Source organism: Polyodon spathula, chromosome 1, assembly GCF_017654505.1.
Source record: "Polyodon spathula isolate WHYD16114869_AA chromosome 1, ASM1765450v1, whole genome shotgun sequence".
Lineage (NCBI taxonomy): Eukaryota > Metazoa > Chordata > Actinopteri > Acipenseriformes > Polyodontidae > Polyodon > Polyodon spathula.
Window position 1 is genome coordinate 22,578,126 of NC_054534.1, and position 17,630 is coordinate 22,595,755.

General features: G+C 37.2%; 1 protein-coding gene across 1 annotated transcript; it reads right to left on the minus strand.

The window, feature by feature from the left end:
* Positions 1 to 11,149: 11,149 nt before the first annotated feature.
* Positions 11,150 to 17,249, minus strand: LOC121315651 (histidine triad nucleotide-binding protein 1-like). The gene is made up of 3 exons (XM_041249926.1): positions 17,011 to 17,249; positions 12,986 to 13,090; positions 11,150 to 11,459 (listed from the first exon to the last, which is right to left on the minus strand). Exons 1-3 carry the CDS (start codon positions 17,119 to 17,121, stop codon positions 11,295 to 11,297), a joined length of 381 nt encoding a protein of 126 aa, XP_041105860.1. The 5' UTR covers positions 17,122 to 17,249; the 3' UTR covers positions 11,150 to 11,294.
* Positions 17,250 to 17,630: the final 381 nt, after the last annotated feature.

Below are 17,630 nucleotides of genomic sequence, written 5' to 3' on the forward strand. Positions count from 1 at the left end.
ACTCAGAAGTGACTGAATAATACAACTATCTGCCACTCATCACTCATAGCAACATTGTGCCAACAATGAATTGTTTTGAATGATTGCCACAGTAATGTCTTCAGATCTTTTAATTAGACATACAAGGGATGCATTGCTTTGTTATACTTGTTTATAATTTTTTTTTTTTTAATTTCAGATAGAAACACCCCCCCCCAACACACACACACACACACACACACACTTTTGAAATCAAAGTTACGCCACTGCATTTGTGTAGCATGAAAATAGAAAAAAAAAAAAAAATCAGCGGAAGCAAAGTCCTCTTGGCACACGGAAAAGAAAAGAAAAGTTTTCCGAGAACGAGCTGAGAGTCCTTATGGCTGAGGTCACTCAGCATGAAACAGAGTTGTTTGGAAAAGTCCCCGCCAACATCAGTTATGCTAGTATCCATAGTAAATTATAGGTATTGGCCTGCTCTTTTCAGCATGACACAGAAATGAGCCTAGCACTCTGGACAAGGCTGGTTGTGCTATCCCTCCAGACATTCCAATTGTGGTCTGAAAGGAACCAGAGGCTAAGTAGTGCAGAGAACACAGCACTCTCACATGTGCAGGGATAGCGGTCCCTAGATCGACACGGGGGTCAAGCTCCTCCCTCAATTCAGCTATTAGGTCTAGGATGACCTGCAGGGTGAGACTATAACGATTTAACCCTTCATCCTCCTGCATCCCAAACAAAGTGACCCTAGGATTGAATATGCAGGGCCTTTTTTGTCTTGCCCTTCTCTTCCGAATGTGTTCCTGCCTCTCCTTAACAAGAGTTTCACCGCACCAGGAAATGTACCACAGCAGCCATTCTGAAGCCATATAATTTGAATGGATTAATGATGGCAAAGTGCAAATTTGATAGCGGGTGCAGAATGCCAGGTGTACACTATATACAGTATATACAGTTTTCAATCTTCCCAGCTTCCCTGATAAAAAAGGCATGTCAGAGCATGTTTAGGAGCTTGTCAAGAAAAAAGCCCTTTCTTCTGTATTATTTGTATTTGCCCTAAGAATAACCAACAGTGCCATCTAATGGTAGATCTGCATAACCTCTAAAATAGAGGCGTTATAAAATGTAACACAGCTACCAATAATAAAGTGACATTATGAACATCTACCTATTAGTTTACAGAAAAGGCAATGAACATTGAACCCTTTCAATTGCTTGAAGCCTTTATCTGTCTCTGAACCAGCTGAATCGTAAGCATTTCATGAGGCACAGTGTGTTCTGAAATATTGGTTCAATAAACAGTAAGGCATCTTGAACCATTTGGAGTGCTTCATAATAAATTGGTAGTAATTTAAAAAGGCAAAATGTGTGTGTGTGTGTGTGTGTGTGTGTGTGTATGTGTGTATATATATATATATATATATATATATATATATATATATATATATATATATATATATATATATATATATATATATACACCAAGCTTTGCGCTAACACGTGACAACCTTGGACCACTCAACCATCAAAATTCCTATAAGTACTGTACATCTTTCAAAAGTGAACAATGTGACATTAAGCTATTGTATTTATTTTGAGTTCAATACTAAATATGCAAACCTTACAATATGTTTTTCTGTACCAGCAGGGAATTGAATCCTATTTGCTCACTTAGCAGTGGTTCTAGCAGGTAACAACTTACCCCTCCACTAACTGAGCAGATAGGCAATGCATCCTAGTAGGTGTACTTGTCAGGTAAATATTGATTGTGAGGGGACAATTGCTGGCTTAATGTATAATTTTGTATAAAGATATTGCAAAAGCTGTTTTTTCTGATTGCCTGAAACAGCGCACTTTGACCAATGTGCTAGAAATTGGACACTGGGTAAAATCAATGTTTCATTATTGTTAATGTCTGAAACTGAAAAAGGATTCCTAAAAGGAACACTCAGGTCATGTGTAAGGGTTCAACTGAACCAAATGAACCTTAACTTTGTGATGCTGTTTGCCTCATTTGGTTCACGTAGGGTCAGACCAGATGAAGATGAGTTCCCATCACTAGTGTTCCCCCTGTTCTGTCACTAAGGAGGGACTATAGCTCAGTTATTTTTCTGTATTTTTTCGTTTGTGTTTGTGTTTGCCTTGCCCTTGCGATAGGTGCAAGGAAGATGTGTTTGTTTGTTATTTCTTTTTGAAACTGTAAACATAGTGTTATACACCCCCCATGTGTTGCTATTATTGTTGAAATAACGTACCTGTAATTTCTATTTTCATTGTTAGCATCCTGACAACTTTTTACACTTATATTAACTTTAAAGTCTGTTTCAAAGCTCTTTTCTAAATGTCTGCTCTAGTGCACTTGGGTTTGAAATCACTGCAGGAAGAGTGGCTTTTCTGTTCCGTACCACAGCATGGATTGTTATTGCTGTGTTACCTGTTTGACAATGTGGGCAATAATCCTTACAATATCAGTAAGCATTTTGAAAAGAGCTTTGAAAAAAAAAATTGTCAGGCTGTTAATAATGAAAAGAAAAATCACAAGTACGTATATTTAAACAGTTGTAGCAACACGTGGGGACGTTTAAAGCTATATTTTTCATAACCCTGCTACTTACTATTTAATTCAAGTCAGTTGGCTGCCTTGAAAATTGAACAATGCATCAAAGCAATATTAACTGTAGTTTATGGCAGGGCATATTATTTCACTCCTGTGCTAGGGTCATCTTCAGCCAAATTCTCTCATGTAGAGTATTGTAAAATTGTGGATTTGGGGATGTGATTAGTAATCGGAAACTGGACAGAAACCACCAGTATTGCTCAAAATGTTGGTAAAAAAAAAAGGGGGAATACTGTATGTCTGACAGTAACTTTGTTTTGGTATAACTGCTTGTCTTAATAGTTTCCTTTTTTATGTGTACAATATCTTACATTTTAATGACTTGTTCTGCCACTGATCTTATATTCCTTTTCTTCAAAAGCTTGATAATATTTTTATTAATTTCAGATTATTCTCATCCCAGGCAGTGCTGGAAATGGACAATATGTGCATTGTACACCAGCTAGAACAGTCGGAGATTCAGAAAACCTGCAATATTTGATTGGATTTTCTTTTCTGTATTGTAAGTCATTAACTGCTTTTCCGATTTGGGTCTTGCTAAATGAAAAAAAATTGCATTTCCACAGACAAGCATACAACATTATTAATTTGCTAAATGATAAATACATTCTTGCTTCTTGTGGTTCATTTTACAGTATAATAGAAAGATCTGAGGCACATGTGGGAACACAATCCTACAGAGTTTGGGAAAAAAGCCAGAAGATTTCTGCAAATTGCAGACTTTATCACCTCCAAACCATGCATCTGGCTGCCTATTATAAAAGTGGAACCCACTTTTAAAACGTTATGTTGTTGTTGACCCTGTTGAAAGATAAAAGATTAAATCTAACCATATAAACAAATAAATAAATACCCCACCTCCCTTCCTTTGAAAATTGTCCATATTTTCATCAAGCTCAGAAAATCTGATTAATTTGATCACATAGAACACCAATTGACTTTTGGTTAGTTTGATGCGCACATTTATTTGAAGAGGTTTGTCCCCAGATATACTGTATACATTGTTTTAAATAAGCAAGCTATCCTGCAATTTATTACCAATAAAGTAAGATTGGGTGGGACTTTTGTTTTCCATTTTACCTCAATGAATAGGTTACAGCCTTGATTACACTGCAGGAACCAAAGACACTGTGGAAAAAACAGGCCTATATCATCAAAAAGGATTCATAACCTAGATGACAGGGTTAAATATCCTGTCTTTCTTTCATGGAACAATTAAATAATATTATATGCCTACAGTATTTTAACAGATTACCTGCATGTTATACAATCTTTGATGAACCAGTTGTCGTTCTTTTTAATCTTCTCTGCATATCATACAGATCGATTGTGAAGCAATCTCATTAGTTGGGTGATTCAATGTCTTGTGCTTTCTAGCCAATCTTGAGGATAATTAATATCTGACATGTTAAAGGATGAGTGAGGGTAAAATGTAAATGAATGCTAGCTTAGATCAAATGTAAATGACCACACTGGATAAAATCGAAGAATGTCTATTATCATCATTTAGACTGGTATATATTGAAGATGCTCGGATACATTGTGAAAAGTGTCGAATTTAAATCAAGGGAAGTAATGTTAAAACTGTACAATGCACTAGTAAGACCTCATCTTGAATATTGTGTGCAGTTCTGGTCACCTCGCTATAAAAAAGATATTGCTGCTCTAGAAAGAGTGCAAAGAAGAGCGACCAGAATTATTCCGGGCTTAAAAGGCATGTCATATGCAGACAGGCTAAAAGAATTGAATTTGTTCAGTCTTAACAAAGAAGACTAGGCAGCAACCTAAATCAAGCATTCAAAATCCTAAAAGGTATTGACAATGTCGACCCAAGGGACTTTTTTGACCTGAAAAAAGAAACAAGGACCAGGGGTCACAAATGGAGATTAGACAAAGGGGCATTCAGAACAGAAAATAGGAGGCACTTTTTTACACAGAGAATTGTGAGGGTCTGGAATCAACTCTCCAGTAATGTTGTTGAAGCTGACACCCTGGGATCCTTCAAGAAGCTGCTTGATGAGATTCTGGGATCAATAAGCTAATAACAACCAAACGAGCAAGATGGGCCGAATGGCCTCCTCTCGTTTGTAAACTTTCTTATGTTCTTATATACAAGGCCGGATTAACACATAGGCAAGACCCCCTTGATGGCGGAGGCTGGCGGACGAATTCCCCCACACCCGGGGGGGGGGGGGGGGGGGCGGCGGCCCGGCTCCTAATTATTTATATTTATTTTTACATATAGATTTGCGCCTAAACTAAAAAAAACTTCACTCACTGACATTCGAACTGATGAATTTATCTCAAAATCAAATAGAATTCAATGATGATTCCATGCCTGTGCAGATGCTTTTTTCAAAGATAGCTGGATGTGTGGTGGCGGAGGCGGCGGCGGCGGCCCGGCTCCCACTGGCACAATATTCCTGTGCCTGAGCCCCGCTGTGTTCTCACACTGCCATGGATTTCTGCTGCAGTTTGCAACAAATATTGTAAACAAGACCAAACTAATTATGTGGCAAAATAACACACCACTTTTCTAGATTTTTTTTCATACTGCAAGCTCACCTTTTTCAACTTCATATGCTAGTCCTTGTTTGTTTGAACTGTTGCCTTTTTATTCAGTAAGTCAGGAAACGACGTTGGAGATGGCTTATGGTAGAAAAATGAACATTCAATTCTCTGGAAACAGCTCTGATGGACATTCCTGCAGTCAGCATGCCAATTGCACGCTCCCTCAAAACTTGAGACATCTGTCACATTGTGTTGCGTGACAAAACTGCACATTTTAGAGTGGCCTTTTATTGTCCCCAGCACAAGGTGCATCTGTGTAATGATCATGCTGTTTAATCAGCTTCTTTATATGCCACACCTGTCAGGTGGATGCATTATCTTGGCAAAGGAGAAATGCTCACTAACAGGAATGTAAACAAATTTGTGCACAAAATTTGAGAAAAATAAGCTCTTTGTGTGTATGGAAAATTTCTGGGATCTTTTATTTCAGCTCATGAAACATGGGACCAACACTTTACATGTTGCATTTATATTTTTGTTCAGTGTATTTTAAAGTGTCGGTCGGTCAATGCACTAGTCTGTTGTCTTTCTTGAATCAGGCTGAGTTCACAAGCCACAGGCTGGTCTAAACTAGTTCCTTTGGAGATACATTACAAAACTACTATATTATTTCGTCAAGTTACAGGTTTGGCTTTTGGGGTCAGTCTAAAGAGAGGCCAAGAATGTGATAGATATTGAACTGCTGTGACCCTCCCTAAGAGGGTTGAGACATGCATGCAGGACAATGCGCCATTGCAAATGCTTTCACTACCTATTTACATTTCTCACGAAAAAAGGTGTGTCAGCATTTTGTAAAAGCAGCAGAGTAATTAATGCATCAGAGTCCATAATGTTACTGCTCTCTTCACAGCATATTCCCTATAGAGGCTGAAGAGCTGCTTTTATTGGGAGCCCTTTCCTTTTCTTATACTACAACACTTCCTTTCATGCCTCGATGCAGCAAAAAATATTTTCAATAAAGACTGAGGATGTGTGTAAATGTGCAAACCCCACTCATCTCCTCAGCATCGTCTCTTATTTCCAACCCCTAGAGCTAAAGTACACCTCTCTGGGGATTATCCACTCTATACCTCTCTACAAAAGACATAATGTCCTGCCTTATCTATCTCTAAAATACAATGTACGGAATCATTAGAAACCCACCTATCAGGATAGATTGCTGTAAAAAAAAAAAAAAAAAAAAAAAGCTTCTTAAAATTGAGCACAATTCGAGAAAACAACCGCAAATGTTTCTATAGCAACTCCTGTCTAGAGATACCAAATGCCATGTCTATACTTGTCATCGCCCTTTCAAGGGTTAAACTCAAATTCATATCCCCAATACCCATACTGTATGCATGAAAGGGTGCCATGGCTGCTTATTGTTTAAATTGAAGCTTGTTTGCTGAAGCCTGGCACAATGAACATAGGAGCCCAAGAAACTACTCATAATATTTCAGCTACGCTTTCATGCAAATTTGTTGTTCCTATAATAATAATAATAATTATTGAATTCCTCTTAGAAAATATTGACTTTGGCTTTGCTTTAAAAGGTGGCCCATTGTGGTCCAGCTACGTAATTGGCAAAGTGAACGCTTAGAAATGATCAAGGCATGCCAGATGTATTAGATATTTGTATTATATTTTGACCAGTACACCCCTTTTGACGCTATCTTTATAGGCAAAAGGACTTCAGTTTACGAACCATGTATAGATTCGAGAGTAGCCTCGGGTCACTTTTTGAATTAGTCCATTGTTTAAAAAAGCAGTCTCAATGAGTGATAAATAATGATAATTTATTCACTGCCATGTGATGTCGCTACAGGCATACATGTGTATATTTTATATTGATTGCAATATTTTATTTGAACATTTAGTGAGATGCATTCCAAAATATTATAAATGCATCAAAGCCATGGCAATCATAAAGCCTCTGATACTACACTTCAAATATTGTGCTATCAGTGCCCCCTCCCCCACTCCCCTCACATCGCTCCACATACAGTATACTGCAGATTACATGTGTATTATATAAAATATATACATGTATGCCTGTAGCGACATCACATGGCAGTGAATAAATTATATCAAATATTGAGAACATTTATGCAATTTCATCTTTTGATTTTCTACTTCCTTCTCTCTTTAAAGAAATAGCATATGAAATGTGTGCCATAAACTCAATCCACAGCAGTGTCACACAGGAGACCCATAAGAGAGAACATGCCAGCTGACCTTATAGATATACAGTTATTGAACCTTCAGAGGCTTCACTGTTTTAAAAAAAGCCCATTATGAAAATTCAGATCTTAATTGCAGTGACTAGAGGCTCATCTTTGATGATGGAGAGAAGTTGACATTGAGATCTCCTTTACTATTTAAACCGGTGTCAAGGCTCTCTGAGAGACTGCAGCTGTGTGGGGGAATGTGTTTGCTCCATTTATGCCTTCCCCATTAGGTACAGTTATGTTCCAAATGTTAAGTATTAACTACACAATACAATATGTTCCAAATGTTAAGTATTAGGTACCTACAGGATTGTTTCTCTATATATAGACACACTAGAGTGGCCTTGTTTGACAGGTGGCCAATAAAAAGTATGAGTCACTATAATGGTGTTGCTAGGCTTGACAGATAACCTTTAACACCTTTGTATTTTAAGCCATTAAGTTTCATACTCCGAAAAGTGCTTTCCAGAGCTGCTGCTCGTGTATCATTTCTCAAATTGTCGCCTGTGCTGAATTTCAACCAAGCAGCTTCAAGCATTTTGCTGGAATTTTTGCAAGGAATAGTTGCATTTGTAAGCGTTCTCTATAATTAGCACAGTATGAATGCTATTATATTTCTCTGTGAACTCTGTTTTGTGGCCGCTGTAATTAACGCTTGATTGGTTCGGTTGCCATATGGAATCTTGTTTTATTACATTTAAGGTATACATTTAAAATCTGATAACATATTGCTTAGGGGTTTTGAATGACTTGTAATCACTAATCCTGTTGTTTGTTTGTTTTCCCATATTATAATGGACCTCCAAGCCATCTTAAATCTATTATTATTATTATTATTATTATTAAAAATAAAAACAATGTATTTTGAATAATCTGTATTGAGAATTAATCTGTCATTAAAGTAATTGCAAAGTGTACAACAAAAAAATATCTGTAAGAAAAAAGCCAGGCAACCATCACCCAATCAAAGTTTAACTATTGCTATCATTTTGAGTAGTAGCACCTTATGGAACAACCATTGAGTTGCACTGCCCTCTTGTGGTTCTTACAGAAAGCACAGCATCTCTAGAAACAGTATTTTGCTGACCCTATGCTGTTTTTTTGTTGTTGTTGTTGTTTGTTTTGGGGTTTTTTTTTTAGATAGAAACTTTGGATATTGTGTTTTAGCACTCTTAACCAAACACAAACTTATAATATCAGGTACATTTTAGTGACATACAGTATTACAAATGAATATAAACCATTAATGTGGTTTAGAATTTAAATATTCCACCACAGTAAAATGCTTGTTTCTTTACAATATTCTTACAACTTCCTGGCAAAATGTGATGTGATAAATCACACAAAGTCTGCAAATGTTTCTATAGGTCAGGTGGTTAAATCACCTTCGCTTGTTTTCATATTTCATTGTTACATTTATTGATACTTTTTATTGTGCATTTTTATAGCTAAATGGAAGGTTTTGGTTAATTGAGTGTTTCGATTCCTGTCAATGCAAGTCTTAGATATTACACCTTCATTGTAATTATCCAGCATGCACCTCAGTGACCCAACATTCTGTTCCCTGTCATATTCCAAACAATGATCTCCATTTATAGGCCTGTCAACTTTTATCAAATGTATTGTTAATCAGCTAGAGCTATTTAAATACTGATATTGTTCTATAATGAGCTACAGCCTTTTGTGCTTAATTACTCTCAGAATGATTTGTGCAGTGGGCATGTTGTACCAATTTCTCTCTAACCTGATTCTGAAATAACTAGATGGATTTAAATTAGTCCAGTGAGAAACGGAATAATACATTTCATACAGAAGAATTGACAGCAAGTTTTTGTTTTTTTTTAAATCGGGAATTACAAATAATAAAAATCGATTGAGTGCGAACAGTCAATCAGCTTCCAGATCTAGTAGGCTTGTATTTTGCATAGATGCCTGCTGGAACGCTGAAGTGCTTAATAATTAAATTTTAAAATCTATCCACGCACAAATACCGTCTTTTTCTCTTAACATTCTAACGTACAATTAATCTGATTACATAAAAAGCTACTTAAACATCCTTTCTGACGCTGGTCTAGAGACAAGCGAAATCATGTCTGTGACTAGACACCGTAAGGACAGCTCAATTTGCAGCTACTAGACTGCAAATCAACAGGGAAGACACGATTGGTCCACAATTCTGTCATCGGCTGGATCCAAACAACACCTTCCTTCAAATCCAGCAAATCAAACTGCCAACCCTGTTTCAGTTCTTTTAACACAAGCCAATCCACTGCCTGCCAGCTTGAATGACGGACAGCTTGAATACTACACGGACTATTTAACAATTGTACATGTCCAGATAAATTACAATAAGACTACAATAATAATAATAATAATAATAATAATAATAATGTTTTCTCTACGTGTATGTCGTTTTTTCTAATTTATTCTATTTTATTTATGTTAGGGATTATTTTCCTCAGCAATATGTCACCCGTCGAAATATTAGAAGGTCAAGGTAAATACAGGTTTTAAAGGTTTTTTTTTTTTTTAAAGAGAAAATTAAGAAATAAATCATTTTCTAATAGCGAGAGTCCTCTCGATTCGGGCTCTACCGTGTGGTAGATAACCTTGACTTTCGTTAGCTTCCTCGCCCGGCTCGGGATGCATAAAACAAGCCTTGCACAAATCAGGGTGGGAAGCAACACCATAGTGTCCAGATACAGCTGAGGGAACAGCAAAGTGTAGGACGGAGAGCCAGGTCGGACGAATAACGACGATTGGGAAAAAACGCTGCAGAGTGCAGCACCTTTATTTTGTAGTTCTTATTACTGTATTTTATTTTTCCTTTTTCTGTTTTGCCTTTTTGTTTTCATTATTCTTTGAGCACCTGTGAGTACACCCGCAAGTCATTGTGAATCCTGCCGTGGTACTACGGATGTCCTAGATACCACAGTTGGTAGCCTGGCCACCGACAACAGCGCCATTTGCAGGCTACAAGAAATAGGTTAAAAAAAATAACAATACAAATAAAACTGAGCACGTGTGTGGTGTTTTTCAAACACAATTTTTGTCTCATGTGTCAGTGATTACCCACACCCTACCACAGCATGTATTATGCATTTCTCTATATTTACAGTAATATGGATTTTATTGTTATTGCATCTTGTAAAGCGCTTTGTGATGGTGGGCCACTTTGAAAGGTGCCATATAAAGATTGAATGTTTTTGTTTGTCATTTTCACACTATAGATGTCAGCACCCCTGATAAGGCGCTCTATCCTGCTTCTACAATATACCAGAAGCTAATTGTAATTCTTACACTGTAAAGAGAAATACCAGCCCATTAAACTTGCTTCTGTCATTTTCAGGTTGTCTTACCAGAAATAAATTCCCATTGTGCTGATTAACAGTGAGTCGTTTTGAGATCTTTGATATACATGCACGTTATTTTCAAACATCAAATTTGGAGAAACCCAAGTTTCAATATTGATCCAAACTATAGCAACTTTAAGGCTTCTGGTGGACTGTGGGCCATTCAAAACTTTCCCCAATAGGAACAGAGGCTAAATGTGCTGTGTGCAAGCAACAGAAACATTCCCCCCTCTAACTGCAAAAAAATCAAACAGACTCCTGGTTTATAACATTGACATTACAAAGTTCAATAAAACAGACAAAAAAAAAATTCTGATAAACATTCAGCAAATGTGAAACAAAAAAAAAGGGGGGGGGGGGCTAAACATTCTCAAACTTGCAATTCCATAAAAAAAAATAAAAAATAATAAAAAAAACCAACGTGCAGAAAGGTTTTTATTTGCTATTATTTATTTGCAGTAAACACACAGGATGAATTGGCATTCACTGTTGACATTGCAGGTTTGAGTTAACAGAAGAAATCTATATAGCTGTTGAAGTTTCTTGACACTTCTCAGGTCAATACAGTTAACCAGGAGGCCATCCCAGCTGTCGGCCTCCAAGAATGTGAATGTGAAGGTGGTAAACTGTCTGCCCGCCGTCAGGCCCTTCATTCACAATCAGACGGTATCCCTTAGAGAGACCCATCTCCTCCGCACACTTCTTCGCCACTATCATTAAATGTCCAAGAAGCTGAAAACACAGTAATACGGGTTTAAATGCAAAAAATGCAAATATATTTACATTTGATTGGGGGTAAAAAAAAAAAAAAAAAACATCATGATATCCCTGACAGTACATGTAGCCCTAGTAAGAACACCCACATAAACATGAAGCTACATATCACCCTACAGAATTAAATCATATTGCATCATAAAAACAAGCCCAGTGAAACCTGCTGAATGTTAGTGTGATGAGTCAAAGGGATTTCGGTCTGTGATTCAGCCTCCCGACAGTAGATGGCATCAAACCAACCCGGGACTTCCCTTACCAAGATCTCATGACCATGGCAAAAGTCATCTTTTGAGGGGCGGCACCTTGGTGAGGGGCGGAAGTACGAGTATGTAAATTCCAGCCACTGGAGTCAAGTGAAGGATAAGGACACTTGTCAGTTGGGGATTGGTGTTCCACTGACTACAGAGGCGGGACATTACATACTAAAGGGAACGTACTACTGTGTTCGGGGCTGGTCCGAAAGTAAAATAGGAGGAGTAATGGGTGGAGGGAGAGACTAGGTTGGTGCAGCGGGATTTTTAAAAACAAAAACACTAACATTTCTTTTGTCTTTTTTTGTTTATGTATGGTTCGCCACGAAGACGATTAAAGACGAGTTATCACGGTCTGTTTTGGATTTCACCCCTGCACTCCTTCCCTCACACCATTTTGTTTTCTTTTGTTATTTAATTATTTTGTTGTGTATAGATAATAAAAATAAATTATTTTATTTCTGTACACAAAAATTACTGTCTGGACATTCCATTTAATACACTCTCGCCTCACAGTTAGATTAATATATTGAATTAAATACTGATTTGTAGTTTTCCATATACTTAACGAAAAACTGACAATTTAAAAACGCAACATTTCGAAATACAATGTGAAATACTGGACAACTATTATGGTTTCCGGCAGACTTGCAATATCTTTTTGTAGTTTCTTTGATTACATGATTTTAAATAAAATATCTAAATTATGTTCATAGGGGTTTTTGTTTTAATCCTAAAATTCTAGGTGATGCAAAATGTTGAGCCATAGCTGTACATAACTCTTATTTAAAACAAAAAAACAGAAAAATTCAAAATTACCTTTGAAGTTCAACAAACCAATAGGTTTTCTTTTTTTTTTTTTTTTTTTTTTTTTTTTTTTTTTTTTTTTTTAATACTCTAACAATATTTCCATTTGATGAAACAAGAACTCAGAGGCTTTTGAAGATATGACAATGTTGTCCAAGATCAGGGGAATTGGTTCCTTCAAACGCTGTTTCATCTAACTTCAGCAGAACCACAAACAGGAGTAACCAGGAGTAGGAGTAACAGGAGTAACCCCCCCCCCTCAACTGCCATTAACATTTAAATTATTTTTCTTCCTTTAGTAGAATCATACATAAAGTATAAAAATAAATAATAATAAATAAAAGCACACTGCACTGGTACAGTCTACTTTTTAAAGGTGTTTTACATAAACCAAGTATGAAATCATCATCAAATCATCATACTTACAGCTGCATCAGCATCCTCAGCCTTAGACAGCTGAGCAATAAGTTTTTTGGGAATCACAAGAAAGTGTGTAGGAGATTGTGGTGCAACGTCATGAAATGCCAAACACTAAAAAAAAAAAAAAAGAAAAACACAAAACAAAGGATAAATGTTTACATTTAATAATGATTACCAGAGCAACCACCATTCCATATATTATATTACGTATTATAAATTGTACATTACAGTCAGTGTATGCAACAGGGCCTACATGTTTTCAATGTTGTGCACTTTAGAATATTTTAATTCATGGAACATGAAGCATTACATGTTCACAAATGCGTTTCTCATTTCAGAATCATACCTAAAGTCAGTTTCTTGACTAGTGAAAGTGTTTTTCTATGGGAAAACAAAATGATTTTGAAAAAGCTAGCACTTGAGACATCTAAACACACCTAAAACTTTGGCAGAACAACCTTGTCTTGCAATGACTACGTTAACTAGTTGGTAAAAAAAAAAAGAAAGAAAGAAAAAAGTGGCAATAAAAATGTCTCATGGGCTTAAATCTGATATGTACTGCTACTCAGTGGTAAGGTGACCATATGGCTCCACGTTCAGTGTGACAGTGCAGGCTTTTCAACTCACAATCCAATGTATTCTGGTACATTTTACCCGTCTCAGGTACCATTCTTTCCTATAAGGGAAGCAGGGCTACGCTTACCAGATTTCACTGAGTTGAAAAGCCTGCACTGTCCTGTTGAACACAGAGCCATATGGTCCCCTTGCTCAGTGGCCATGCACAATGTTCGGAGTGACAGGTCTGTCTAGACTTCTACAATACTTATAGCTTCTGAACTTCCATGCCCAGGTTTTCTTACAGACCTGGGTTAGATAATATCAATTCATTATTACAAAATGAGGGCCAGTGTTAGTTTGAAAAGAACATAAACTATAACCACACTTAATTTTCATAAATTATAACATTGCATTACATTTGCGCATCTACACAAATTTCAAAAAGTTTACCGACAAGATTAAGTTACACCAGTACTGCTATGAGACCCGCAGAGAATTTCTCATAGGCTGATCTATGAAATTTAATCCGAGGGAACCATTTTCACGTGACATCATCACGCTTGCTCTATCGCGCCACTAGCGTTCGGGTACTTCTAGATTTAGGACTACACCACTGCATTAGTCCCAGGGGACTTTTTCAGCCTGAAAAAAGAAACAAGGGCCAGGGGTCACAAATGGAGATTAGACAAAGGGGTATTCAGAACAGAAAATAGGAGGCAGTTTTTTATACAGAGAATTGTGAGGGTCTGGAATCAACTCCCCAGTAATGTTGTTGAAGCTGACACCCTGGGATCCTTCAAGAAGCTGCTTGATGAGATTTTGGGATCAATAAGCTACTAACAACCAAACGAGCAAGATGGGCCGAATGGCCTCCTCTCGTTTGTAAACTTTATTATGTTCTTATGTTCTTATTTGTTGGTGGGTCTATGTACTATGATTGTTTGGTGACTTTTGCTTTAAAATAGCGACTTTCAGATCTCAAAAACTTGGCAATACTGGCAAAAGCAGCACACTAGTGATGCGTGGTTCGACCCTCAGGTCGGGCGGGTTTGGGTTAAATACATTTAAATAAACTTTGGGGTCGGGTTGGGTGAGGGTCAACATTAATTTGCAACTATTTATAATGTCATCTATAAAAAGTGTTGACAATTAAATTTTGAAATAATTGTAATAATAATAATAACAACAATATTCTTTCAGTCTACTGGCCTAAACTGCTGTGTCAAGTTTGGAGCAAATTTACAGAGGTCGTCAACGCGGAAAACGATGCGTACAAAGGTTTTTTGAACTGCTTGGAGTGTGATGCCCTTTGCAAGTATGATAGTCATAAAACTGGGACTTCTAATATGCGTCGGCATGTTTGTTAGCCAGTTCACCTCTAACAACAGTTATATCAGGGATATCAAAATTGAAGCCTATAACGTCATACCTAACAGCAGATGCAACAAAGGTTCTTGGAAGTGTTAAGTCTCAGTTGGTAGACAAGTGTGTAGACCTGTGCTGTATGGACCTTCAGCCTTTTGATATTGTGTCAGGGGAGGGATTCAAGCATGTTGCCCAGAATCTTATTCATGTCAGGACTATGGATCTGCAAATGCAAATATGGTTCTGCCATACAGACAGACTGCCTGTGATAGAGCTAAGCAAACAGCCAAATCAAAGACAAGAAAAACTGTCGAGATGTAAACAAGGCTTTAAAAAGGCCCTTCGGAATCACCACTGGATCCCGTGCACTGCTCATGTTCTCAAAGCAGCCCTTCAGAATCACCACTGGATCTCATGCACTGCTCATGTTCTCAAAGCAGCCCTTCGGAATCACCACTGGATCCCGTGCACTTCTCATGTTCTCAAAGCAGCCCTTCGGAATCACCACTGGATCCTGTGTACTGCTCATGCTCTCAATATAGTGCTGAAGCACGCTTTCGATGCCAGGACTTTGCCAGAAGAAATTAAAGATGTGGCTTGTGTAATCGACAAGTGCAAAAGCCTTGTAACATACCTAAAAAAACCTGGAGCCTTTGCAAGTTTACCACATGCAGTGATACAGAACTATACATCTCACATTATAAATATTCTAATAAACTTTACTGTGATCATGTAATTGTGGAGTTTTGCTTTTGTTGTCGTTGTTTCAATAGATATAACTTATTCACTTATCCATGCCACAAACGGGAGGACAGAGGCTCTAATAGAAACAATCAGCAGATGGTGCTGCTTGTAAAAAAAAAAAAAAAAAACAAACAAACAGAAACAAAAATAACCCACATGACATCCAAAAGTGGGGGAAAAAAATGTTATAAAACTAACTGTACAGACCAATTACCAGAATCATGTTCCAAATGATGCAGCCCAAGGAATACCAGTCACTCATGAACACAACTAAAATGTGACCGTTGTACTTACTTAGTTTTAATGTCAAAATCGGTGCAATATGTTACTATCAGTAGTCACAGGTGGAAGAACATGGTAACAAAAAAAAAAAAAAAAAAAAAACGTTTTTTGTTTGTTTTAAACACAGTAGTGGCTGTACAATCCTACTAATATTATTACATACTAGTACAATCTTACGTGCTTCCAGTGTGGTTAAAAATGTTAAGTTACTTTAGCTACAGTGGCTAACTAAGTGCAAGTCTTAGTGGGAATGTAGTTATGGTATCATAAATATTTGCAACGCTGTTGCTTGTTACAGAGCTGTGTGATCTAGTCTCATCTGTCAACAGGGGGAATGTGCTGAGTAATAAAGTTCAGTGAAGTTCAATCTCGTCTCCATGTCGCATACATTACACGCACCAAACTAAAACATGCTGTCAAAACCAACCCATTGAAGAGTATTGAGAACTGAAACAAATATTTTAAGCAAACCAATTTCGCACATAAAGGCATAATCAACAATGTTTCACGGGATTATTATTATTTTTTGACCTTTACACAAGATGAAAACACAGCTTAGCGACATAATATACAGCGTCATTTCCCCTAAGTAGCAGTGGACCGTTACGCTCAACAGCCTGGCAAGAACCAAGGTCGGGTTCGGGTCAAAATATGACGGACTCGCGCATCACTACAGTGACACAAAATCAACCTTTTACTATTGTACTATTAAACTAAAAATAGTTAATTTAACGATAAGCTGTTTTATTATGCCCCTAAAAACAGATATTTCTTATAGTTGGTTATTTGTGGTGTTGTCTGTATTGAGCCTATCACCTAAAGCCTGGCCTCATGGTCCACCTCATTAAATATGCAGCACTATAATTTGACCCTGAAATTGTACTATCAGCAAAGCAAAAAAAAAGAGCATATTTCCAATTATACAAATATAAATTCAAGTGTTATGTTCCTTATTGGCTATGCACGTGGACCTGGAACATGGAAGGGGGGGGGGGGGGGGGGGGGGGGCTGCACGCGTGTATGCTGTGTATGTATATAGTCGCTAATAGGCTATCAATATAATTTCAGTAATATGAAAATACCTGTTCGTCTTCATAAAATATTTTTGCTGGAATTTCCTTGCGAATGATTTTACCGAAGATCGTGTCTCCACCAGCTTGGGCGCTTTGTGCCTTTGCAATTTCGTCAGCCATAGCTATTGTCTATTTCCCCCTGAAGGCGCTCCTCCCTAGTGTATCTAAAAAAAACAGACTGTCCACAAATGATCTTGTAGTATATTGTCGACTCTGAACATGACTCCACATAAAACATACACCCTTCGCATTACACATGGAACAATCCTAGCTGTCGTATTTTATTGGCTGGACAAAAAACATGCACCGTATTATCCGCAATATAAGGGAAAACTGAACAAAAACATTTTTGTTCGAAATGAGTATATCCATGATGAGTTTGCATGACAAATACTCTCAATTCATATGTCACAAATGTCAGGCAGATTGCTCTCACATAACATTGTTTGTGCAGGAGAATGTTGCTACTGAGACTTTTTTTGTAGCTCTGAATTTTCAGTACCTGACTACTCACGTGCTTTAAAGTATGTAAATGTCAAGAAGCAAAATAATGAGATTTTTATAAAATCAAATATTTTCCTTTTCAAACAGTGAATAAAACTGAACAAAAACCCAATAACACGAACTGT